Source organism: Dasypus novemcinctus, chromosome 26, assembly GCF_030445035.2.
Source record: "Dasypus novemcinctus isolate mDasNov1 chromosome 26, mDasNov1.1.hap2, whole genome shotgun sequence".
Lineage (NCBI taxonomy): Eukaryota > Metazoa > Chordata > Mammalia > Cingulata > Dasypodidae > Dasypus > Dasypus novemcinctus.
Window position 1 is genome coordinate 24,640,445 of NC_080698.1, and position 24,023 is coordinate 24,664,467.

Genomic DNA, 24,023 nt, shown 5'->3' on the forward strand with positions numbered 1-24,023 from the left:
AAAAAGAGGGGAGGGTGGAGCGGGAGTATTCATTTAAAAATGAATAAACAAAATGACAACAAAACTTTCTTCCACCCCAACCCCTAGCCATTTGATTCTCTTTTATTTTGAAAGCAACCGGTGTTACTAGTTTCTTATATCTTTGAGGTAATTTAGCAAACATGCAGATTTTTAAGTGATTTTCGTTTAAACATCTCTGCAAAATGTGAAATCTCTTTCCTTTCTGCAGCATCCAATGGATATACATGAGCACTTGCTACATGCCCAGACATTCGACTAGGCCTTAACTAGATGGTTAAGAGAGTCATATCCCCAAGGCACTTACAGTCCATTGAACTAGACCAGAGTGTAAACAGAATTTAAATAGCACATACTGTGTGCTTTCTGCCAGTTCAGCAATGTCATCCAGGAGTCCATTGATCCTATCAGGGTTCACTCTCGGAGGCAGAACTTCTTCAAATGGCCTCATATGTCTTTACACAATTATCAGAATTCTTTTCCAATTATATATAGTAATCAGATGCAATATTCACATACACACAAACACTTTTGATGCCTAGTTATTGCCAAAGAGATTTGAAGCTCTCCCTACAAAGAACCACTGGCTCATCCCTTTAGATTGGTGGGCAAAATTTTGACCATACAGATTTCAACTCAGTAGAGCGATTTATTATCTTTTCAAAAGAATGTCAGAATCAGTTTGGGGGGGTGGAAATCAAGGCATTACAAATGAATTTACAGTCAAATAAATATCAATGACCATGACCAAAGCAGACCATGTCACTTGAAGATGAAATCATCACCACCACCATCATCCCAGCCATTAATGCAATAATTAAAACATTCCAGTCCATGCTAAGAACTTTTAGTTAATTTTAATCCTCTCAACCACTCTAGAAGGCAGGTACTCCTATTTCATTTTATTGATGAATACTGAAACCCAGAGAATTTGAAAATCCATTATCAGGTTAGCTTTATCATACTGTTTGCAGCCATGCATATCAACTCTTCCACATTCTATCTGGGGGATAGTAGCAGTGTAGAATATCAAGTAAATAATAGGATTATGGTTTCTAATTAGTATTTGAGAGCCTGAGTTTTTCTCTCAAAGTCCCTTCCCCTCCAATATTATGTAATTTGGAGGAGAAAGGTGTGCATTTTCCCCCAGTTTCAGGGAAAGTGATGGCAATAGGACATAGAGCAGGGTTCAGAGCGGAGCTAATTTGGATCAGAAGGAGGCATCTGAAAGGCCCACCAACGTTCTCTGAGTCAAAACTTTTCTATTTAGCTTATTAGAAATGAGATCCCATAGAATATCCATTTTCAATATGCATTAGGGTAGGGGGTGGCAAGAAAATGTAGAATAAGAAATTACTTTGGATTAGCTGATATTCTAACTACCCATGCCTCTCCTCATGCCTCTATCCTCTGCCATTGTGTGGAGAAAAAAAAGATAGTTGTGTCTCACACACACGCACATACATACACACACACAAATGATAGTGTAATTCACAGAATGAGGGAAAATCGTGGCCCAGTATGCACGTGACAGCTGAAGCTCAAATCTGGCTGTTCTGGCTCCAAACCTCCCGCCAGGCCTCCTGCATGCTACACTTTCTCCAGATGTTTCATCTACATGCTGCTTGACATCTGGTGCTTTCTAGATATATTTATAGTACCCAGATATTTTATGTCAAGTAGACAAAGATGGTGGCTAATTGCCTAAATCTTAGCATTTTCATCTGGCTGGTTCAATGGCAGCCCCAAAATACTTTCGAAGTGTTAAAAAAAAAATACATAAAAGTAAAAAAGATTGATATGTTGGTCAATAAACATCCTCAAATTTCCAGATTCATCTTTGACTAACTTTACAAATGTGATTTTTTTCTAGTTATTTTTAAAACATCCATAAAAATAAATCTTTAAAAAAATAAAAATAAATAAAAACATCCAGACTCATCTTGGCAGTTGCCTCACCTTTTGACTAGGATCCTGGACTTGTTTGCTTGTTCCTGTGCTTATTGATAGATGTGTGAAAACCAATAGCCAATTATTTGGGAATGGGGTAGAGTCCTGTATAACCTAGAAACTCACCTGGAAACACTTAACAGCCCTGGTTGCTTCCCTGGCCTTGCAAACTGCTATGGTACTAAGGTCAAGAAAGGCAAGAATTCTCTTCTGCCAAAATTTAATCTGTGAACAGATCCAACCCAAATCTCCATGACCCACCTTGTTTATTACTTAGCTTTGTAAGAGGGCAAGGGTTGCAGGTACACAAGTGCAGAAGGCTGATAACCTCAGCCATCATGTGGGCCATCAAGATCACCAAGAAAGTCTTCACCTTCTCACTCCAAAATCTGCCTGCTAGCACTCATAGCCCAATAATGCACAATACTGGTACACTGTAAGCACTAAGTCAATAGTAGCTATTAATAGTAATACTATTACTATTAATTTCTTTTGAACAGTTATTGATTTAGTAATATTGCTATTAACTTATTTTGAAAGTTTCATGCTATGTTTTTGAGAAGTATTTCTAACCTGATTTACAGTATCACTGCTCAAAGCTGGTGAAGGCTTTGTATCCATTCTGAGGTCGTCAAACAGCCAGGAGTACCTCCCTTTTGCACCAAGATTATGAAATCAACTGTCTATGACTGAACTAAAAGGAGAGATGCAGAGGATCTTTAAAAAATCTTCATTGATAAAGTTCTCTAAGAACAGATTAGAGGAGAAAAGTGTAGTATGTCAATCACGATTAACTTTAACTTAAAGTAAAAAGAATGAAATCCCACACTGATTCACAAGCATAAGCCAGATTCTTCACACATGAAACAAGATGATTGATGATTGCCTAGCCCTTGTAATGGGAGAACATGGGCAGCTATTACATCTCACTTTTTGCAAAATCCTGGTTAATCGACAGTGTGACAATAGTATATCTTACAGTAATAACAGAACACAACCCAGGAGGTGAGTTGGGTGGAAAGATGCCAACCACTTGAGGGTTGAGGACAGAGAGTGGACTGAGCCCCCTTCCCTCCCCTCCATCTTTGGAACAGTGCCCCTCCTGTAAGGGAAGTTAATAAATGTTTGACAGATGACTGGACAAAGGGCCAGAGAAAGCAATGGACAAATAAACATATCAATGGACTTCTGCATCAAATAAACGTCTTCCTCTACACACTCAACTCCTCTAAGCCTCACCTTCTTCATTTGTAAAACAGAAAACCTAACAGCTACAGCTACTTACAGGGTTGGTTGAAGGTGCTGTGCCAGGCACACGGTAGACCCCCATTTAAGCTGGCTTTAACTCTAATAAGATTTACCTTCCAGTGAGGGCTGCAGACTTTGGAACTTGGCAAAGCTTAGTTGCAACCAAACCTTAGCAACTTAGTAACCGTGAGACCTCCAGCAAATCAGTTAACCCTTCTGATCCTTGATTCCATCCATCTGTAAAGTGAGGTTAATAATAGGCACCTCAAAGTAATGTTTTTGTGTGGATTAAATGAATAATGTATGTGATGAATAGTGTCTGGTATATAGTAACTGCTCTGTCAATGATAAGTGTTAAGAATTATTATCATTTATTATCATAAGAATTACAAAATTATTAGAATTTTTGGGAAGAACCAATAAAAATTGTGTGCCTTTAAGGGGCAATAGAGTGCAGTAGTTAAGAACACAGGTTCTGAAGTGAAACTACCTGGGTACAAATCTTGGCTCTGCATCTTTCAAGCTGGGGTTAAGTATCTGATCCTATCTGTAAAATGGGATAATAATAGTACCTACTCTACAAAGTTGCTGGGAGATTAAACAAGCAAATAATAAGCAGCATTATATTCATCTTCTTAAAGGATTACAAAACCTACTCCTTAGAATTGTTTACCTCCAAAATTAAAGGCAACAAAAAATGAATCAATTTAGAAGTTTCTTCTAGCAACAAATGGCATTGGAAAAAATAGGCAGCCTGATTTTTCTGTCTCTTAGCTCCTTTGTGGGCCTCTTGCCTACACAGAGCTCTGGCCAAGTTCAGAGGAGTGTTAGAAAGAAGTACTGAGGTGGGATGTGAAGCAGAGCTAATTTGGGATGGATTTTCCAAACAAGGGGCTATGCAAATGAAGCATCTGGTACCCACATACCTGGCCTTTGCTCAAGGTATTGGTCCAATAAAGAGGGTAGGAAGTTCTCCCCGAAAATCTAAGGACAATGATTAACATCCAAAGTTCTGTGGGACTGATCATTTGGCTGTGATTAGAGAGACCGGCCCTCACGTTTCTCCTCCCTAATGAGGATGAACAGAATTGTTGCCTTGGCCCCCCTTATCCCAGGCCAGTTTGCCTGGTCTCCAAGTCTTGACTTTCTGTGGGGCTAGTACACACCCAAAAGACTTAAGGCACTTCACCAGAGAGTTTGTCATTAAAGATTCTAACACCTAAGGGAGCAATGGGATTTTCCAGGCATATTCAATGTCAGAGAGAAAAAGGTCTGGTCTGCTGGGCTTGAAGACTCCAAACTGCCCTTATTTACCTCTGGACACATGGTTTTCTTTTCTTCATTGGTAAGATAGGAATAAAAATAATACCTGCCTCATCGAGGTGTTGTAAAGCAAGTAGCTAGTACATGATAAATGCTTGATGGCAGTAGACTCTCTGTATCTTCTAGTCCTCTCCTTCTTCTTTCTCCCTTTTCCCCGCCTTGGGCACTGATTCTCTCTCCTCTTCCACTGTCTCCTCCTCCTCCCTGCTTCTTCCCCCTCCTCTTTCCTCACCCCCCTTGTCTTTCCCCCTCCTCCTTCTCCTTTCCGTTTTCTCCTATCACCTAGGCCACAGCTTATTTAATATTCTTCCTTAAATTAAGTTACTTTTTTTAACTTAGATAAAACATGCTTGCAGAAAACCTTGTACCACTATTTCATATAGAAATCCAGCATTATTTGACATAATAAGAAGATAAACATAGAAATGAATCAATGGAAAATGCACAGTGCTGTTAAAGGCTCTGAGCCTGGGGCAAGTTATCTTCAATAAAAAAAGAGAGACTAGCTCTTGTTAAATAGGTGTTGGAGAGAGATTAGCACCCAACTGAGACATTCGCCTTTTCAACTCCTTTTGAAAGAGAATTGCAAAAGAAAATGCTTAGTCTCCCTGTGTAGCTCAGTGTTACTTCATGTTGTGTCTGTGCTTCCACCTTGCATCCCCCACTTTAGAAATCCATCATGCTCTGAACACCTGAGAAAAACCACTTAGGAAACATGAAGCCCAATGCCCTGAATTCAAATTTCAGTTACTTGTGACAACTTGGATACCACATGTAAATTCTCTGAGCCTAGTTTCCTCATCTGCAAAATGGCTCTTCATCCTCACACAACTATTGACAATAAAATGAAAATTAGACCAATCTGGGATAGTGTGTTGAAAATTGTAGGCACTTTCCCAAAATCATATATTATTATTATTACTTTAGATAAAATAATGAAACAAGCCATGAGTAGCAGACAGTTATTCCATCCAGTCACTGCTTAGCTCTTCTCTCTTCCAAGACAAGTCCAAAGTTCTGCCTTTAGCTAAGCCACCGTCTTTGCTGTTTGGCTACTCTGTTCCCTGATTCACAGCTATATTCTGGAATTCCTAGAAGCCCCATTAGCAAAGTGACTCTTACACTGAGAGTGAGGGTGACTTTTGGGACTGCCCAGTTTCTGACGTAGGCTCTAGATATAGGTGTCAACAACCAAAAAAATAACAAAACTGTTAAGTAGGCAAAACAGATAATAAAGTCATTGGAGCTGAATTATTAAGAGGATTTTCCAGTAGACAGAAATGAATTACCAACATCCAGTGGAGCTGTAAGTGCCACTATCAGAGAGAGATGGGACTGGTTTACCTGGTTCTGAAATAACAATTTTCTGTCACCAAGGATGACTCCCTCTGATAAGTACCAGAGTGATTTAGGTTCAGTGTCCACATTATATTAAATAGCATTCTAGTAAAATTATGTTTGGGAGCAGCAACTTAAGAGAAGTAGGGACAACAAAACACACTACACAAAACTAAATGGAAACAAACAACCCAACTAATATTAAGCCAGGCTGCTGCCTCAGCAGAGGGAGCTATTTCTTGGCTCACTGAACAGATGCTTAAAACATATTGCAGAAACACAACCAGATTGCATGTCAAAGTTCTTTAGGTTCAGAATGAGACCAATAGTTCAGCACATATTTGATGAACCATTTAATGAACCATGGGCAAATCTCGTAGCCCTCTTGGCCACAGTTTCTTCATCTATATCATAGGGGTGATAATGCCTCCTCTGACAACTTCTCAGGGTTTTCTGAGGACCACATAGATCACAAAGGTGCAAGCACTTTGGAAACGTTAATGCACCTTCCAAATGACAGCCTCTTCACTCTACAGGAATAAATAGCACAAGCAAAGCTGGCAGGATATGTCTTCAAAGGGGTAATGTATGTGCCATGATAACCTTGCAAATTTATTATTTGAATTTCTTCCATGCACACTGTGTCTCTGTTAGACATGCAAGAGGTAGTATGTGTAAACAAATGAGTTCTTCTCTGCACCTGCAGAAGGAAATCATTTCCCAGGTGTGGGGCATTGGCCTCCCCTGATACATGAATGAGAGAGTTATTCCATATTCAGTTTAATTTCAAGCCTTACGATTAGATCATGATGGTATTTCTTTAAAATCCCTTTAACACTTGTTAATCTCCCTGTTTAATAAAGACCCCAGGCTTTAAAGCCTTGTACAGGCATCTCCAGCTGGAATTGAAGGTATTTTGCTTTCACTGTATAGCATTTATATTTGCACTTTCATCTGCAGCAAGTTGTATTGGCTTAGCATTTATAGTGTACATATAGTTTCCTTCTCAAGTAATCTTATTTATGTAAAAAGGATAATTTGATTTAAATGTAATATTAAATAGCACAGGAGGTATGTGGATAAAATCAAAATTGTTTAGGTAGTAAGAAAGTGACTAAAACTTGGAGATCATTAGTTAAGGTAATCAGCCATAAAAAATACACAAAAGAACATCTTTCCCCTACCAATTTTTGGAAATCTAATAATAGGCTGCAGTTGTCTATGCTTCAGTTTCCTCCAAAGCATTAATAAAATAGGGCTAGCATAGGTGCCTATATTGTAAAGTTGGTGGTATCTGTAAGTGCTGAGCAGAGTGCCTGCCATGTAGGAAGTGCTCAGTAAATGGCAGCAGCAGCCGTCGCCACTGCTCCTAATACAGCCACTAGTCCAGGATGGCTTCTGATCTGTTGGCTGCCACGCTCTGTGCCTAGGAGGTGGCCTGCATGGTTCTGGATCACATCAGTGGGTTCCTACCCTCTGGCTTCCTGTGGGGCTTGGCCAATGGGAGCCTCAGCAGGAGATTGGAGGATGAAAAGAAAATCAGGCCAGGCTATTTGCTCCTCAGCCACCCTCCCTGCAAGGTAGCCTCAAACTCAGGCTTATGCCTGACACCAAAAAATAAAGTTTATGCTAATATATTCTTTGGCTAGAATTGTTGACATAGTTTCCTCATCTTCACCCTGCTTAATTATAGAAAACCTGGCTTGAGGCTGTTTTCCAAAACTTCTGATGCAAAACTCTCCATTCTAATGACATTTATCAGATCTAATTATAAATTGTGATGCTCTAAGAATAAATAGGACTATCTGAAGAAGTTCTGTCTGGGAGACCGTCAATATGATCAATCAATGCCTTGACCACATGGTCATATTGTTTCTATTTGGTCTAATTATAAAAGAATATATGTTTAGAAATACACAAGCTTCTATAAAACAACTAAAAATCATCTAACCCTACCATTACCACTTGGTAAATTCTTGTCCAATGTTATATAGAGAAATACATATTTTTGAAAAAATTGGGATCTTTTTATAGATTCATTCATTCATTCTCTTACCTAACAAGCATTGATGGTACCTCCTCTACCAGAACCCAGCAATGAACAAGATAGACAAAATCCTTCCCTCATTGAGCTGACATTTTATTGGGAGAAACAAGCAAAAAACCATATTTTCAAATTATGAGAAGTGCCAGGCAAAGAATAAGGAGATAGAGATAAGGGGGTACATTTTAGAAGGAAGCCTCTTGGGGAAGTGACCATTAACAGCAAGCTGAACAAGGACATAAAGCAAGTCATGCCACGATTGGGGTTCGGGGGTGCATTCTGGGTAGAGGGAACAAGAGTGCAAAGGCCCTGAGGCAGGAATGTGTCTGACCTGTGTGCACAGGTTTCAATCTTGATATTTCTATCAGAAATATTTCCTCTTTCACTCATTCATTCGAGGAATATTTATTGAGCACTGTGTCTGGCACCATTCTGTGTACTGGGCAGACAGCAATGATCATGGACATTTGGCCCCTGAGGCATTTACATTCTAGTTGGGGGACAGAGAGATAATGGGAAAAAAAATAAGCACATGTATAAGTACCAAATGGTAAAAGCGAAACTGAGAAAATAAAAGAGGAAATGGAGAATATAGAATTTAGCTGGTGAGACAGAGGGATTGTTATTTATATATGGTAGACAAGGAAACATACAGAGATGATGAACTGTGAGCAGAAACCTGAAGGAAGAAAGTGAATCGTGTGAGTATTTAGGGAGAGGGTGCATAGACTAGGGAGTCCAGGTGGAGGAGTGGAGGTGAGCGCAGAATGGGCCAGGAATTGAGGCTGGAGAGCTAGTAAGAGCGGCCAGATCATGATCGCTCATGGACCTCTGTATGGCCCTTGGCTTTTATTCTCAGGACGGTGGGAACCATGGGCAGCTGAGGAGAGGAGTGTACACACAGGATCCACCTTACATTAAAGGGCTCACTCTGTGTTGGAAATAGATGAGTGTCAACAAAAAATGTTCTACAGCATTATCTTTTTCCCTTTATTTTGTTTATTTTAAAAAAATATTAGAGAAGTTGTATGTTTAGAGCAATCATATATAAAATACAGGACTCCCATATACCACCCTATTAGTAACACCTTGCATTGGTGTGGTACATTTTTTACAACTGATGAAAGCACATTTTTAAAATAGTCCATGGTTAAACGTAGAGTTTACTGTGTAGTACAGTTCCAGGGATTTCATTTAGTTTCTATTACCATCTATACAACCTAACATTTCCCCTTTTAAACCACATTCAGATATATATTTCAGTGCTGTCAATTATATTCATAATGTTATGCTACCATCACCACCATCCATTACTACATTTCCATTGCTCCAAATAGGAACCCTGTACATTTTAAGCCTTAATGTCCCATACTCTATCCCCACCCAGTCCCCAGAATCTAGAATCTATATTCTTGATTCTGATTCTTTGAGTTTGCATATTTTCGTTATTTCACATCAGTGAGATCACGCAATATTTGTCCTTTTTTGTCTGACTTATTTCATTCAATATGATGTTTTGAGGGTTCGTTCATGTTGTTACATGTCTCAGAGTCACTCCACACCCATTAGAATGGCTATTTTAAAAAAAACAAAAGCAAGAACTACAAGTGTTGGAGAGGAGGAACACTCATTCATTGTCAGTGTCTAGTAAATTGGTGCAGCCACTATGGAAGACTGTTTGGTGGTTCCTCAGAAAGTTAAGTATAGAATTGCCATATGACCTAGCAATCCCACTACTAGGCATATACCTACCAAAGAATGAAAGCAAGGGACTCAACTGATGAATGGATACACAAAATGTAAATACAGCATGATTTTTAAACGCTGCTCCATAATTTCCCTCTTGCCAGACTTATAGTTGGTTTCTGATTTTTCTATTACTTAAAAATGCTGCCATTTACAACCTAGTTCAAAATCTGTCTTTCCACTTCCATACTTGTAAGCCATTAGAGCAGACATAAGAGCACATAAGTTCCTACTCCAAAGTATAATACCATTTCTATTATTGCTCTTGCTTATTTTTGTAACTTTTATTGTTGTTATTAAAGTTTATAGTGTATTAGCCACCCAGTTTGCCAGGCATTTTGCTAAATGTTTTATTTATATTATTTTATCCTCACATCCAACCTATGAGACAGATACCATTATTATTCCACTTTACAGAGAGGTAAACTGAGGCTTCAGGCAGTCCATCAAATTGCCCAAGGCCACAAAGCTAGAAAGTGGTAGAGTGAAGTTCAAACCCAGGTCTGTCTGATTGCAGAATCTTGAGTTTTTAACTCATACTGTATACTGATTCCTTTACAGGATGGTGCTAAGAGAGAAAGGTTAGATTGGCAAAATACCATATTCACTCAAGGACACAGATCCATGACTTCAATTGTGAAGCTTTTTCTAGAAAAGGATTCTTCACTATTTTTCATATATGAATTCAGCAGGACCTCAAGTTGATTTTTTTTTTTTCATTTTTGTAGTGTATTTGTTTTAATGAGAAGACCAGCATTCCCTGAAGCAGACATGACAGATAGTAGGGACTAGTCAAGCTCACAGGCCCTGGAAGCAGATGGCTTGACTTAGAACCCCAGCTCCTCCACTTACTAACTCACGGTTTTGAACAATTTGTTTAACTTCTTCATGCCTCAGATTCCTCATCTGCAAAATGCAGAAAGATTGTCATCTATTTCATAGTGCTGTTGTCAGGATTAAACGAATTAATACATGAAAACTTGGAACAACATCTGACACATAAGAAGTGCTCACAATATATTAGGTATTTGTTATTTTAACAAATAAATCTAAAAGTTCTGACATGATTTTCTCCACTTTCCAAATGAAAGGTCTTTACGTGACTGTCCTTTCCTTAAGTATTCCCCATTCTAATGGCCTTTTTACAAACCTATTTCTAATAATGATGATGACCATAAATGACAGCAGTCACTGTCTCATAGTTGGAATTCCCAGGATATCTCTGGCACCTACCAAGTATCAAAAGAACAGAGTCCATATTTTGCATTTTTTTAAATCTACCATAAGACCTTGCTCCATACCTGGCACATTATCAAAAAGTGCTATTTGAATGAATGCATGAATGAATGAAATAAGGTACCAGATTGAAGGAGGGCAAGTAGTTGTGATTTAACACCATCCCCTGACTGTCTTAGTTTGCCTGATCTGCTATCACAAATACCGCACAATGGGTTGGCTTACACAATGGGAATGTACTCTCTCACAGATCAGAGGCTGGAAGGCTTGCCTCTTCCCTGGGTTGGTAGCATTCTGGGACTGGCGGCAGACAATCCTTGGGGTTCCTAGGTTTTCCCGTCATATGGCAATGTCTTCTCCTTTCTTCCTGATCTTCCAGTTTCCCCTAACTTCTGGCATCTGTCTCTTTATAAGGCCTCCAGTAATCTAAATTCAGACCTACCCTTACTTAGTTGGGTCACACCTTAACTAAAAATAACATCTTTAAGGGATCCTTTTTATAATGGGTTCACACCACAGGAATGAAGATTAAGATTAAGAACCTGTGTCAATTGGGAATGTAATTCAATCTACCATACTAATTTACTTATTTGTAACTGTTCCTATTTCTAATTCAAAGTCAAACACTGCCAAGGTTCAATATATTTTTATTCCAAATGTTCTTATTAGTGTTGAATCAGTTGTTATATTTGTTTACTTGTTACTCATCCAGAAAGTACTTCAGATGGTTGACAAGGATATATGAACTTCAAGATGGATGTAATGAAAAATGAGAAGGAAAGAAGGGAAACAAGGATGGGAGTATAAAACATTAGGAATATTGTTAAAATGCCCATGCCATAAAAGCCCTGTGAGTGGGTCACAAAATGGCACTCAGTTTTTTAGAGCTGACATGCAGAGGTAAACTGATGAGTTACATAATCTATAGCAGCCACTGGATGAAAAGAGGACCCAATTGCCCAAAAGATTCAGCCATTCAGTAATGAGACCCTACAGAACTTTCTCCATAAAAGTCACACCTATCAAATGTCAGTTGCAATGGCATTTTTAGAGTGTGAGACTTCTCAATGTAGCTCATGGGATCTTGACAAAAAGAAATTCAGTCATACCATGTGGGCAAGTCAAACGTGCCATGCCCCTGAATAGGAAAGAAACTCATGCCAAGGTTTCTACTTGAGTTTATTATTTAGAATAAGAGAAAATCCTATTTCAGTTGGGGTATAAAATTTATTCTGTTCCTTTCTAGATCAGTGTTTTTAATATTTTAGATGAGCCACACCTGACATTTTTACAGTAGTCAAGCATAAATGTAAATTGTAAAAATTGTCCTACTGTGTTAAACATTGTCTATTTAAGTCTTACACTTCTTTTCCTCACTCACTCTGAGTCATGGGGGAGACTACAGAGGTTTAGAGATGTTTCTTTAAAATAGTCAAGTTCCTCTTATATCATTAAGATTGTATTTGATACAATCTTTAATAAAAAAGCTTCTTTCCACTGCATGCAAAGCAGGTAGTTTGCAGAATCAGACAAACCTGGACTTGAATCCTAGTTCTGCCACTTTCCATTCTATTAACTCACATCCCTCCTCTGGGCCTTAGTTTCCTCATCTTTAAAATGGACATGAAAAATACTGTCTAAGAGGATTATTGTAGGGATAATTTTATATTAAACCTCTTGCCCATCCTAGTCACTCAGAACAACGTAGCTGTTATTGTCTCCCACTTAACAATCCCAGGCACTGGGACGAGATACCACGTAGGTTTGTTAAGTAGAAATTAATGAATAGTGAATGAATGAATCTTACCATTCAGGAGTCTCCAATAATCTGCAAATGTCTCTAAATTTGAAATCCTTATAGTAGGATGGTTAAGAGCACAGGTCAGTAATTGGGCTGTCTGGATTTGAATTCTGACTCCAGCACTGGTTATCTGTGGAATCTCAGACAAGTGGTTTTTCTCTGTCTTAATTTGTGATAGTCAAATACGATGATACTCGTAAATTCCTTTCGAGGCTGTTATAGGAACAAAGAGATGATAGTTATGAAGTACTCAGTATCATGCCTGGGACACAGTAAGCGCTCAAAAAATATTACTATTTTTTGTTTTTTTTAAAATGGAGACCTATCTATGTAATACCACAACATTTTCTCTATTTGTATAGGACTTCATCGTCACAGTAGTCTTTTCATTCTTGTGGTTGGTGGGTTCATCAGCTTGGGCAAAAGGACTGTCTGACGTCAAAGTTGCAACAGATCCCAAAGAAGTCTTGTTACTGATGTCAGCTTGCAAGCAGCCGTCCAACAAATGCATGGCTGTACACAGCCCTGTTATGTCCAGCTTAAACACGTCCGTGGTAAGTGTATTTTCGTCTATGCTTTACCTTCCAAATGTTTGTTTGCCAGTCAGATGAATAAGAAAAACGTCTCATAAGTCATCTTAGAAGTTAGAGCAAATCAAAAAGGTGGTATTTCACTCCACGTGCAAAATGATCTTTTGGCCTTCAAATTTTCTGTCTTCAGAATCCATATACTTTAATGCTGCCAATTACAGAGTTCTTAATAAGAACCCAGCAGGTATTAGCAGTTGCTGCTTAGATGACAGTAAGGCAAAAATCATAAGCCAGAAACAGAAAAGTTAAAAGGACATTTCATGACATAGAGGTTTCCTGGGAAGGAAACATTGTTCAAACCACACATAGTTAAAATACATCCAAATGCTTGCAGAAAATATGCAGATTTAGTAGGGTACAAAAGGAAATACATAGTATAGAAAGTACTTATAACAGTTATGGTAATTTTTTAAATCTCTGTGCTTCTGGTTTAGTTGCTAGATAACTTCAGAAAAGCTGAACCGTATTAGTTGAACAAAGTCAAATATTATCATCAAGTGTGTGGCTCTTACAAGAAGACAGAAAATCTGACAGTAGTTACATTCTTTGAAAATGTAAGAACTTGGTGTTATTCCGAAGAAAGAAGCTATGAATGAGAAAAGACATAAGCCATAATAGCAGCAAAAAGCAGCAGTTATCAAAGAATAGAAGGCTCAATACTGTTCGTTTAAGGAACAACACTCTCTAGCAGCCCCTAAAAAAATTATCTTCGCTTCAAGGTTAACTTGTATTTCTATAGCTTTCTGAAATTCAATCTGGAAGGCATTTAAGGAGGAGGAAAGGTTTGCTAAACTGCTCCTGGTGATTTGACTGTGAATCTTGCTCTGGTGAGATAGTAACCATGGAAATAAACTGTATTCGGGTCATTTATTGCTGGCCACACCTGTAGGTGAAGACTGTGACATGTCCACTAACATATATTCCATTGCTTCTATAGTTGGTTTACAGGCAGTATTTAATGAACGTTATCGTAATCATTGTCTCAAAATCTGAGAGAGCAAACAAAAAAATTGTTCGCTGTGTCTATTAGCTTAAAATTCAGTCTCCTAATAAATTACAACATCCAGCAACGTCCTTTTAATAATTCCACTTCTGGTGTCTCTAGTAAGTTTTAAACTAGGCCATAAGAATTATGAATGAGAAGCAATGCATCTCTTAAAAACAGAAAGAGGAACAGATTGAAGCCAAATAATGTGGGTGTAAGAGAGCACAGGCCCAATGCTGTGGTGGTCGTAAATCCGTATCAGTTAGGAGTCCTCCAGTTTGTAGTGACAGAAAACTCAACTCAAACCAGCTACAACAAAATGATCATTTCCCTGAAGACTGTTCTTTGCACTGCACCTCTGGAACCAATTTCTCTAGGTGTTATAATATTGGGGTTGCAAGTAATAGAAACTGCCTCTAACTTCACCATGAAAAGAAAATATCGGGAAGGATGTCAAGTAACTCATAAGTTAGATGACTCATGGAGAAACAGGTTTTACTTTTTTAAAATTTTTAACTAGCGTTTCCTTTTTATTTATATCTATATATTGATTCCATTTTTCTAATACCATCTACTAAAAATTCAACTTTTTCCTTTCTGAACAATCTGTTTGCCATAGCTATATTTGTTGGCTTTGTGCATTAATATTGTACTTTTTTATTACCATAACCCTGATGCGTATTAAATATTTACAGGGAAACTCCAGCCTCTTTGCTATGAATTTCAAACTTGGCTTTGAAATCTATAAATATTTTTCCATGTAAATTATCAAATATGTTTATAAAATTTCTAAATACATATTGCTGGATTATTTTTGGAATTACATTGATTTACAGATGAATTTGAAACAATAACTTATGCCTTTATGACATTAATCATTACTTTCAATAGCATGAAGTGACTTTCCATTTATTCCAATCATATACTATTTATTCTTTTAGATTTGTTTAAAATGTCATTTCTGGATAAGTTACTTCCTCAATATTTATGGTTTTGTTGCAATTGGGAGTTTTTTTTTATTATTATATGTTTGAATTAGCTATGTTTTGGTGTAAACACTAGTATTGAATTATAAGGTAGTAAGTTGCTAAAATCAATCATTTCTAAAAGGTATGTTGATTTTATTGTTTTATAGATTATATCATTGATAAAAATAAAAGGGCAGGACCTAGGGAAAGACTAGGGTTCTAGAGGTCAGATGCCAAAGAATGGACTCTTCAAGTTGCCATTAGTGGGAAAGTTTATCCAACATCATATCACTCCGCTCACGAGTTAGTTCTAGGAGAGTTCAAGCCACTTGGCTGCAACTTGGCTCTGCAAAGGAAATCAGATTTCTATTACCAAAGCTAAGTAAAGAAATATTGGTTAACCAAAATTCAACAATTTATTCTATTACCAACTTATCTAACTTCACATCATATTGAGCTAGCTTATCCAAAATAATAATAATAGCAGTAATTGGAGAGGAACTAAGAAAATTAATAAAACTGAAGGGCAGAATCCAGGACCAGAAACTATAAGACTGTCTGGAGACTGGATAGTTTACACCTTCTATCCCTCGTCTCGTTCTCTTTCTGCATGTCTGCTACCTTATTCCCCCGATGGAATTTCATCTCTTTTTCCTGTACACACAGTAGAAGACAGCCACCCTGCAGTTTCTGCGTTTATATTTCTCTTTCAAGGAAACAGCTTGGACTGAACTAGAATCACTCAGGCTCAGTTCCAAATTTTTGGTGGAAAGAATCTAATTGGCCCATCTTGGGCTAGGTGTCCCCTTCTGTCTCAACACTTCAGGCGCCGTGTTGCAGTACAAATCGTGTGGTAGAAACATGACTCATAGGATACACTCTACTGAGCAAGTGTAGGTTTCAGAGAAGGAGCCAGACACATACCACAATAAGTGGCCTCGACAAGTAAATGGTTCAAGTAATAATAATATTTTCTGCCTGGGTGACAAATTTACTTTCTTTAAAGCATTCTGGCTTCTATCATTTCACAATAATACTAAAAGGTGGGGGAGCTATCCACATTTTCAAACTCAGGGACATAAGGTTTCCCAAGTAGTTGTAACAATGCCAGAAGGAAAGTCAAGCTCTCCTAATGTACTGCCCCTCAAAATTGTTAAGGACATAGTTTTTGAGTCAGTCTGCCTGGGCATGACCCCTGGTTCCACTTGTCAATAACTGAGTGCCCTTAGACAAATAAATGAAACTCTTAAACCTTAGTTTCATCATCTGTAAAATGGGAATATTTCCAGAACAGTCCTCAAAAGACTGTTGAAAGGATTCAGTGAGATAGTCCATGAAAAATATGTAGCATGTTGTCCAGCATGTGGCAAATGCTCTGTGTCAATTACTGATGCTACTTATTTGCGTTCATTGTCTTAAATGCCACATTGTGCTTGAACCCAAAGAGGAAAAACAAAAGACTTTTCTTATTTTCTCAATTTTTCTTTCCATTCTTCACCTCCCCACAGGCAATATTTTTTAATGTATTTTTTAAAGGTACTTAGATTATGCAAAACATTACACAAAAAAATATATAAGGGGTTCCTATATGCCCCACTCCACATGTCTTCTGCCCTTTCCCACATTAACAACTTCTTTCATTAGTGTGGTATATTCATTGCAATTGATGAATTTGGAGCATTGCCACTAAGCACGGATTATAGTTTACGTGTAGTTTACACTCTCTCCCACATGGTTCTGTAGGTTATGGCAGGATATATAATGGCCTGTATCTGTCATCCCAGGCAATCTTGTTATTTGAATAATCTCCCCATTCTTTCTCATGCTATGCACTGTGCCTTTTGAACACTCTGCTGCCCCCACATCTGAGCTTGAATCAAAATCCTTACCCCAATTTCAGTTGTGGCAAAATGACCAGAAAGGATTCGATGGTCTGTGTGCCCCTAAAATGTTCCCCTCAAGAGATCAGTGGTGCATCTGTACCCACCATGGAGTGGGAAACTGTGCTCCTAAAATTTGCCCATGGGAAGGCCTTGTTTGTGTTCTTATTTTTAAATTTTATTTTCCTGAGTTCTAGTTCTTTGTGAATATTCCTTTTTCAAAACTAAGTCACAGCAGGAAAGGGAGAGATCAAGGGATTGGAGACAGATAAAATTGGAAACGTGGGCACATCCATCCCTTCATATCTGGAAAGATTCCTTGATAATTTTTCTACCAATACATTGACACACATTTAAAAACGTACAATTCAACCAAGATCTCCTTTTGGTGGAAAGTATCCTCATTATTGTATACATGGTTAGAAGGTCCTCTATGTAAATACGTTTGTCAGTGATTGCCCAGTTCATTTTGATGAAGCAACTATTACATTTTAAGTGCCTTATTTATCTTTTGTATCTCCCTTAGCAAGTGGCCTAGAACATTGCACAACATAGGTTCTCAATTACCGATAAATGAAGGAAAGAAAAGAGAGGAGTAGAGAAAGAACAAGTGGAGGGAGGGAAGGAAGACAGTCTAGATAAACCAGTCTTCCATTAGATCAGTGAGGGTCTAGGTATTCTGTTTTAGCTTTTGACATCTCTCAAGAAAATCGCCTCACTATCAAAGCCCCACCATTCATGGAGATATTTGAGAAAATGTTTCAGAACATAGCAACTACTCACTGAATACTTACTACACATCTGGCATAGTCTAACTGCTTTACACATGTAAACTTTAATCCTCACAATAATCCCTGGAGGAAAGAACTGTAGTCCTCATTCCTTATTAAAAAAAAGAAAAAAGAAAAAAGAAGAGTCCAGAGGCTGAATGCAAGGAAGTGCAGAGCCCAGGCAATTCTGAGGCCAAAGCCCATGGGGATTACTCCAAACTAATGTTAAGCCAGAGCACTCTGATCCACCTGCTGTTAAACAGTGAAATGCCTGGCAAATAGCCCCTGCTTCAAGTCCCCTAGAGTGCCCCAGCTCCTAAACCTGCTAGCTCCTCCCTGGCACCCTGTACCACATGACCCTGCTGCAACCAAAGGATTAATTTTAGCACCGCAAGGGATTTCCAGCACCCTAAAGAGCTGTGGCCACTGCCAGAGTCGTTTTGCTTGATCAGTGTCACGTTGGAGTGGTTACTAAATATATTTTAATGGCATCACAACTTTGCACCAAGCTATTGTATTTGTCTCCATGAGGGGATTGTTGAAACAGCTTGCCCTGTGGTTAACTCTCACGCCTACAACCAGCCTTGGGATAGAGCCCAGGTGATGAGGACTCCTGCTAAGCACATTTTGCAGTAGCACCTGGGTCAGCATCCATCAAGCACTTAGGCCCTGCGGAGATAGCAGCCTCTCCACTGACTCACCACCTCCATTCTGGAGAGTAAGCAGAATTTCCATGGGAAAGTCTCACATCCACTTCTTGAGAAAATATTCCAAACCCCCTTGAAAGCTACGCTTCATTCATAGTCTGGTTTCAGCTCCTAATACTTCTGAAAGTGAGAGGCACAGAGAGTAAAACTGTTTAAAAGAAAATGTCGACCTCTCTGTATTAAGTCATGCGTGTACATGTTCATTTTCATTTTTACCTTATCTGCATGTGACCTATATAATTGGTTGCTTCATACTCTTTCTTTAAATTGACTAACTTTATTTATCTCACTACAATAAGTGGAAAAGCAATATCTCTTGCCATAAAGAGAAGGTAACCTTAAAATTAATGCACTATTATTAAAATAAAAATACTCAGTCCTATAGCACCTGACAGTATCTGACAAACTCTCAAGACTGATAAAGGCAAAGGCTATGGAATCAGACAGAACAGAATTTGAATCCCAGATCCACAACCTACTAAGTCATGTGGCCTTGGACAAGATGCCTATCCTCACTGAACCTCAGTTTCCACATCTTTAATATGGGCACCTTCCTCTTAGACTGATTGTCCATACTATGCACATCAATACACAAAAAAGCCCTTTATGCAGTGCCTGACCAGTAGTAAGCCATTCAATAAGGTCAGATGTTCTAAATGTAGTGGTTTCAAGTAAAAATTGGACGAGGCCTCAACACTGAAGTGGAAAGTGACCTCTGATATTGTGAAGGATTTTTCCAAAATTGAGATTTTTCTGGGGCGTCTTCATAGTCTATCAATCAACTCATTTGCTCTGATTCTCCTTCAGGTCTTCGGATTCTTGAACTTTATTCTCTGGGCTGGAAACATATGGTTTGTTTTCAAGGAGACTGGCTGGCACTCCTCAGGGCAGAGATATCTGTCAGACCCAATGGAGAAGCATTCCAGCAGCTATAACCAAGGCGGGTACAATCAAGACAGCTATGGATCAAGCAGTGGGTACAGCCAGCAGGCAAGTTTGGGGCCATCCTCCGACGAGTTTGGGCAACAGCCCAGTGGTCCCGCTTCCTTTACCAATCAGATTTAACAGCGTAGCATTTGCAATAGCCTCACTATCTTCCATTTCAGTGGCAGAAGAGTTTTTTAAGAGTTTCAATCAATTATTAATGCACAGTGTTCAGTATGAATCAGATCTCTAGTCCTCATTACAGTGGAAAGGCCTGGGTGGTGATGGATGGTACTTAGAGATGAGATAACATGACGAGATATATTATTCATCACAAATGGCTAATTGGAGAGCATCTCGTTATACACACAGATACTTTTATGGTCGTTTTGTATGTGTGTTGAGATAGTATAAGCATTTTGTAGCTTAAAGTCTCTAGAATGTAATATGCATAAAGTAAGTTAAATAGCACTGAGTTTTCCTACACATTTTGATGCAAAAGATGTTTTAATTATTTCCATAGACAATTTGGTGTTTCACAATGTGCATGTATAATTTTTGAATTGTAGGCCCTATAGGACTGTGACTCTCTAAGTCATCGTTTCAGACAATTGCTCTGCTCTGTCTTATTTTGTTTTTACTTGATGAATTGGTGTTCATATGATTTAGTGCATGAATAAGCATTTTCTCACTAAATGAACATTTGAACTGTACTTACTAAAATTTTCCAGTTTGCACCCTGACTTTGTTATATGGACGTTTCAAGAAATGTATTCACTACTTTGTATACTTTGCAAATTTGTCTCTCTGGTTTTACCCAAGTTGTGATTGCAATGTAACTAAATTGGGTTTTTTCCTATTAATAGACACCCAGTGTTATATATGGTAACTACTTAATATTTATTCTATTTACTTAACTAAATATTTACATTCTTGTAACTTTCTATGGTGTTTTGTGGCTCTTATCCTGTAGACCATGAAAAATAAGGACCAATATCTGTATTGTGTTTGTTTATAGTGTGTTGTTTCCTTAGAATAACAGAGACACAGATATCAGATACCACAGACAAGAAGCGGTCATGCAAAGTATTAATTTATAAAGGATATTCTGTAAAACATATACTCGCAACTAAACTTCTAAATCCTACTTATTTATAAAGTTAATGTGCTCCTCAACGTAATTATTAAAGATCTGCAACTCACTAATTACTAATTCTGATTTGTGTTGTTCCCCTTAAATTAAAAATGGCTTCCATGTGCCTCTTTCAGAGGTTTCTCATGAAATATTCCTAGAATGTATTCATTATCCAAAAAAATGCCAAGCTTCATCTCTCTGTCTTAACACAATTGAAACCCCAGGGCCCAAAAGTGGGGACAAGCTGAACATCTGTATTTCCAGATAAAAGTCATTATTATAGTATAAGCTCGTGTCATCTGTGATGTGGGAAGCATTTATCATGAAATAACCTTGATGTCTTAGATGATATCTGTAACCAGTTTCTGGATCCTGTTGGATAAATCTGTATCGTGATATCTATTTGACCTTAATAAAGTTATTGCATACAATGCTGGCTGGGTAATGGAGAATTACAACCATAGAACAGGACTGTCTTTCACGATGAAAGAGCTAGTGTTAAATGTGCAGTATTTCCAATCTCTCTCCCCTTTTCCTTGTTTCATGAGCCCAGTTTATTCACTCGTTCCACCGTTTGAGGACCTACTATACACCCATCACTGTAGACGGCACTGGAAATATGACAGTGAGCAAAAGCAGAAACAGACCCTGTCTTGGGAAGTTTACTCTCTATTAGGCCCGAAGGAGACATTAAAATAATCAAGCCGCCGTTATCACGTGCAACAAAGCAAGGCACCTGATTCCAGGAGAACCTTTATCAGAGGCATTTGAGCTAGTTGGGGAGGTCAACGAGGGCTTCCCTGAGGAAGCAACAATTGAGCTCAAGATGGGAAGACCGCAGGGGTGTGACTGGACACAAGATGGGAGGGGGCACTCCAGGCATGGAAGAGCCTCGCAGAGCTCCCCAATGGGAGGAGGCGGGCATCTGCAGAGCTGGCAGCCTCGAAAGAGCAAAGGGGCCCTGGTGGGAGATGTGGTTGCTGATGGGTGCATGGGTAAAACCCTGCTTGGAAGGAATTCTGACTTCATCCTAAAGAAGCTAAGGAGATGCATTGGAAGATTTTAAGCAGAGGGCCATGAGGAGATTAGCAATTTGAGAGGATTGCAGTGGGGGAAGGGTAGAGAATAGAGGGGAGGAGGGCAAAAGTGAAGGACAACCTGGGGGTAAGGAAATAAGTCTTGATTCCCAGCATCTAGTAGGCAGTGGGCTGGGGGTAGGGGTGGGCGTGGGGAACTGGCATGAGGCCTACCCCACCCCCTCCCACCCCCATTCCCAGGTCAGCGGTTAAATTTAACTATTTCCCCCAGCACTGTTCAAGAGGAGAGAATAGCCTCTATTTCATAAGCTGTTGTGAACTCTCCAAAGAAGAAAAAAAACCACCCAGCTTTAGCAATTACAAAGTACATTCCTGGCTCTGATAAATGGACAGCACTACCCGCCGTGGTGGAGATAGAGCCATGCTTCCCTAGTCCACTGCAGATGCACAGTAAAATAAAAGGCAGCTAAAGAATCCGACAGGATTTCCCTAAACTGGTGTTGTTCCTTCTGCTCTCAAGCAAAGTGAGGTAGAGCGGGCCTTTAAAAAGGGGAATCATCAGTGTAGCAAGAGAGCCTCGATCTGGATGTTCAGTAGACCTCATCTGGAATCACAGCTTCACCACTCACTAGCTGTGTTTCAAGATGTGCCTTGGGAAGTGGATTTCGTTCAATGGACAGGGCATCCGCCTACCACATGGGAGGTCCAGGGTTCAAACCCAGCGCCTCCTGACCTGTGTGGTGAGCTGGCCCATGTGCAGTGCTGATGAGCGCAAGGAGTGCCCTGCCACGCAGGGTTGTCCCCCACGTAGGAGAGCCCTACGTGCAAGGAGTGCGCCCCGTATGGAGTGCGCCCCACATGAAAAAAGTGCAGCCTGCCCAGGAGTGGCATCGCACTCACAGAGAGCTGATGGAGCAAGATGATGCAACAAAGAGACAGATGCCCAGTGCCACTGACAAGAATACAAGTGGACACAGAAGAACACACAGCGAATGGACACAGCAGACAACTGGGGGTGGGGAGGAAGAGGGAAGGGGAGAGTAATTTTTTTAAAAAAAAGATGTGCCTTAACCTTCCTGAGCCTTTGTTTGCTTGATAGGGGGAAATTGTACAAGTAAAAAGGGTTGGTTCTGAGGTCCAGTATCTTGGGACAGAATCTCTGCCCTGCCATTTACTTGGTGGTGCTCCTTGTTTTCCCTCAATGCCCTCTCTAAAGCCTAGACCTTTTCTGAAGCCAGCACATACAAGCAAGCACAACCTGGAAATGTGGGGGAGTCAACACCCTGGGACAACTCTCAACTAATGGGGAATGGGGCAAGTGGATAAATGCCTTTGGCAACATACCTTCTCATTCAGCCAGTCACCCCGTCCCCATAAAGGAGGTAACAGTAATATCTGCCTGATAGTAGGATGAAAAGGATAATCTATGTAAAAGAATTATAACAGTTTCTTTTTTTTTTTTTTTAAAGATTTATTTTTTTATTTATTTAATTTCCCCCCCTCTCCTGGTTGTCTGTTCTTGGTGTCTATTTGCTGCATCTTGTTTCTCTTGTCCGCTTCTGTTGTTGTCAGCGGCACAGGAAGTGTGGGTGGCGCCATTCCTGGGCAGGCTGCTCTTTCTTTTCACGCTGGGCGGCTTTCCTCACGGGCGCACTCCTTGCGCGTGGGGCTCCCCCACGCGGGGGACACCCTTGCGTGGCACGGCGCTCCTTGCATGGATCAGCGCTGTGCATGGGTCAGCTCCACATGGGTCAAGGAGGCCCGGGGTTTGAACCGCGGACCTCCCATATGGTAGACGGACGCCCTAACCACTGAGCCAAAGTCCGTTTCCCATATAACAGTTTCTGACACACAGTAGGCACTGAGTTTTGGTTCCCCTGAAAGCAAAGCCTGAGACAAGAACTTGGGTGCAGGCAGTTTGTTGGGAGATGATTCCAGAAAGCCAAAGGGAGGGAGTGGGAAGAGCGAGGAAGAGAAGGAGGAAAAGCCCATAATAGGGTGCATTAGTGGTGTTGCTGGAGAAAGCAGCAGGAGCTCAGTTCTGCCTGGATCTCCGAGTAGTATTTAGAAAGCTCCTGCAATTGTCCATCCAAGGGACAGGAGCCCAAGTGCTCATCTAACAACCTTCAAACCCCATCAGTTTAGAGTTGACCATGGGATTGGTAACTTCCCCATGTTACCAGTAGAAACTATAGGCTGAGCAGGTTCCTATGGCCCAGAGAAGTAAGCCTTGACTCCTACCATCTATCTGGCAGTGGGCTGGGGAGGAAGGGAAGGGAAACTGACTTGAGATTTACTGCCCACCTCTTCCCCATTCCTGGGG

The 24,023-nt window shown here is 39.6% G+C and overlaps 1 protein-coding gene across 2 annotated transcripts in view; it reads left to right on the top strand.

The window, feature by feature from the left end:
• Nucleotides 1-21,094, top strand: part of SYNPR (synaptoporin) — a 347,409-nt gene extending 326,315 nt beyond the window's left edge. For both annotated transcript variants that reach the window (XM_004482455.3, XM_004482456.5), the window contains 2 exons: nt 13,067-13,258; nt 19,412-21,094. In XM_004482455.3, coding sequence (XP_004482512.2) covers nt 13,067-13,258; nt 19,412-19,669 — 450 coding nt within the window. In that variant the 3' untranslated portion in view covers nt 19,670-21,094. The remainder of the gene's footprint in view (nt 1-13,066; nt 13,259-19,411) is intronic.
• Nucleotides 21,095-24,023: the final 2,929 nt, after the last annotated feature.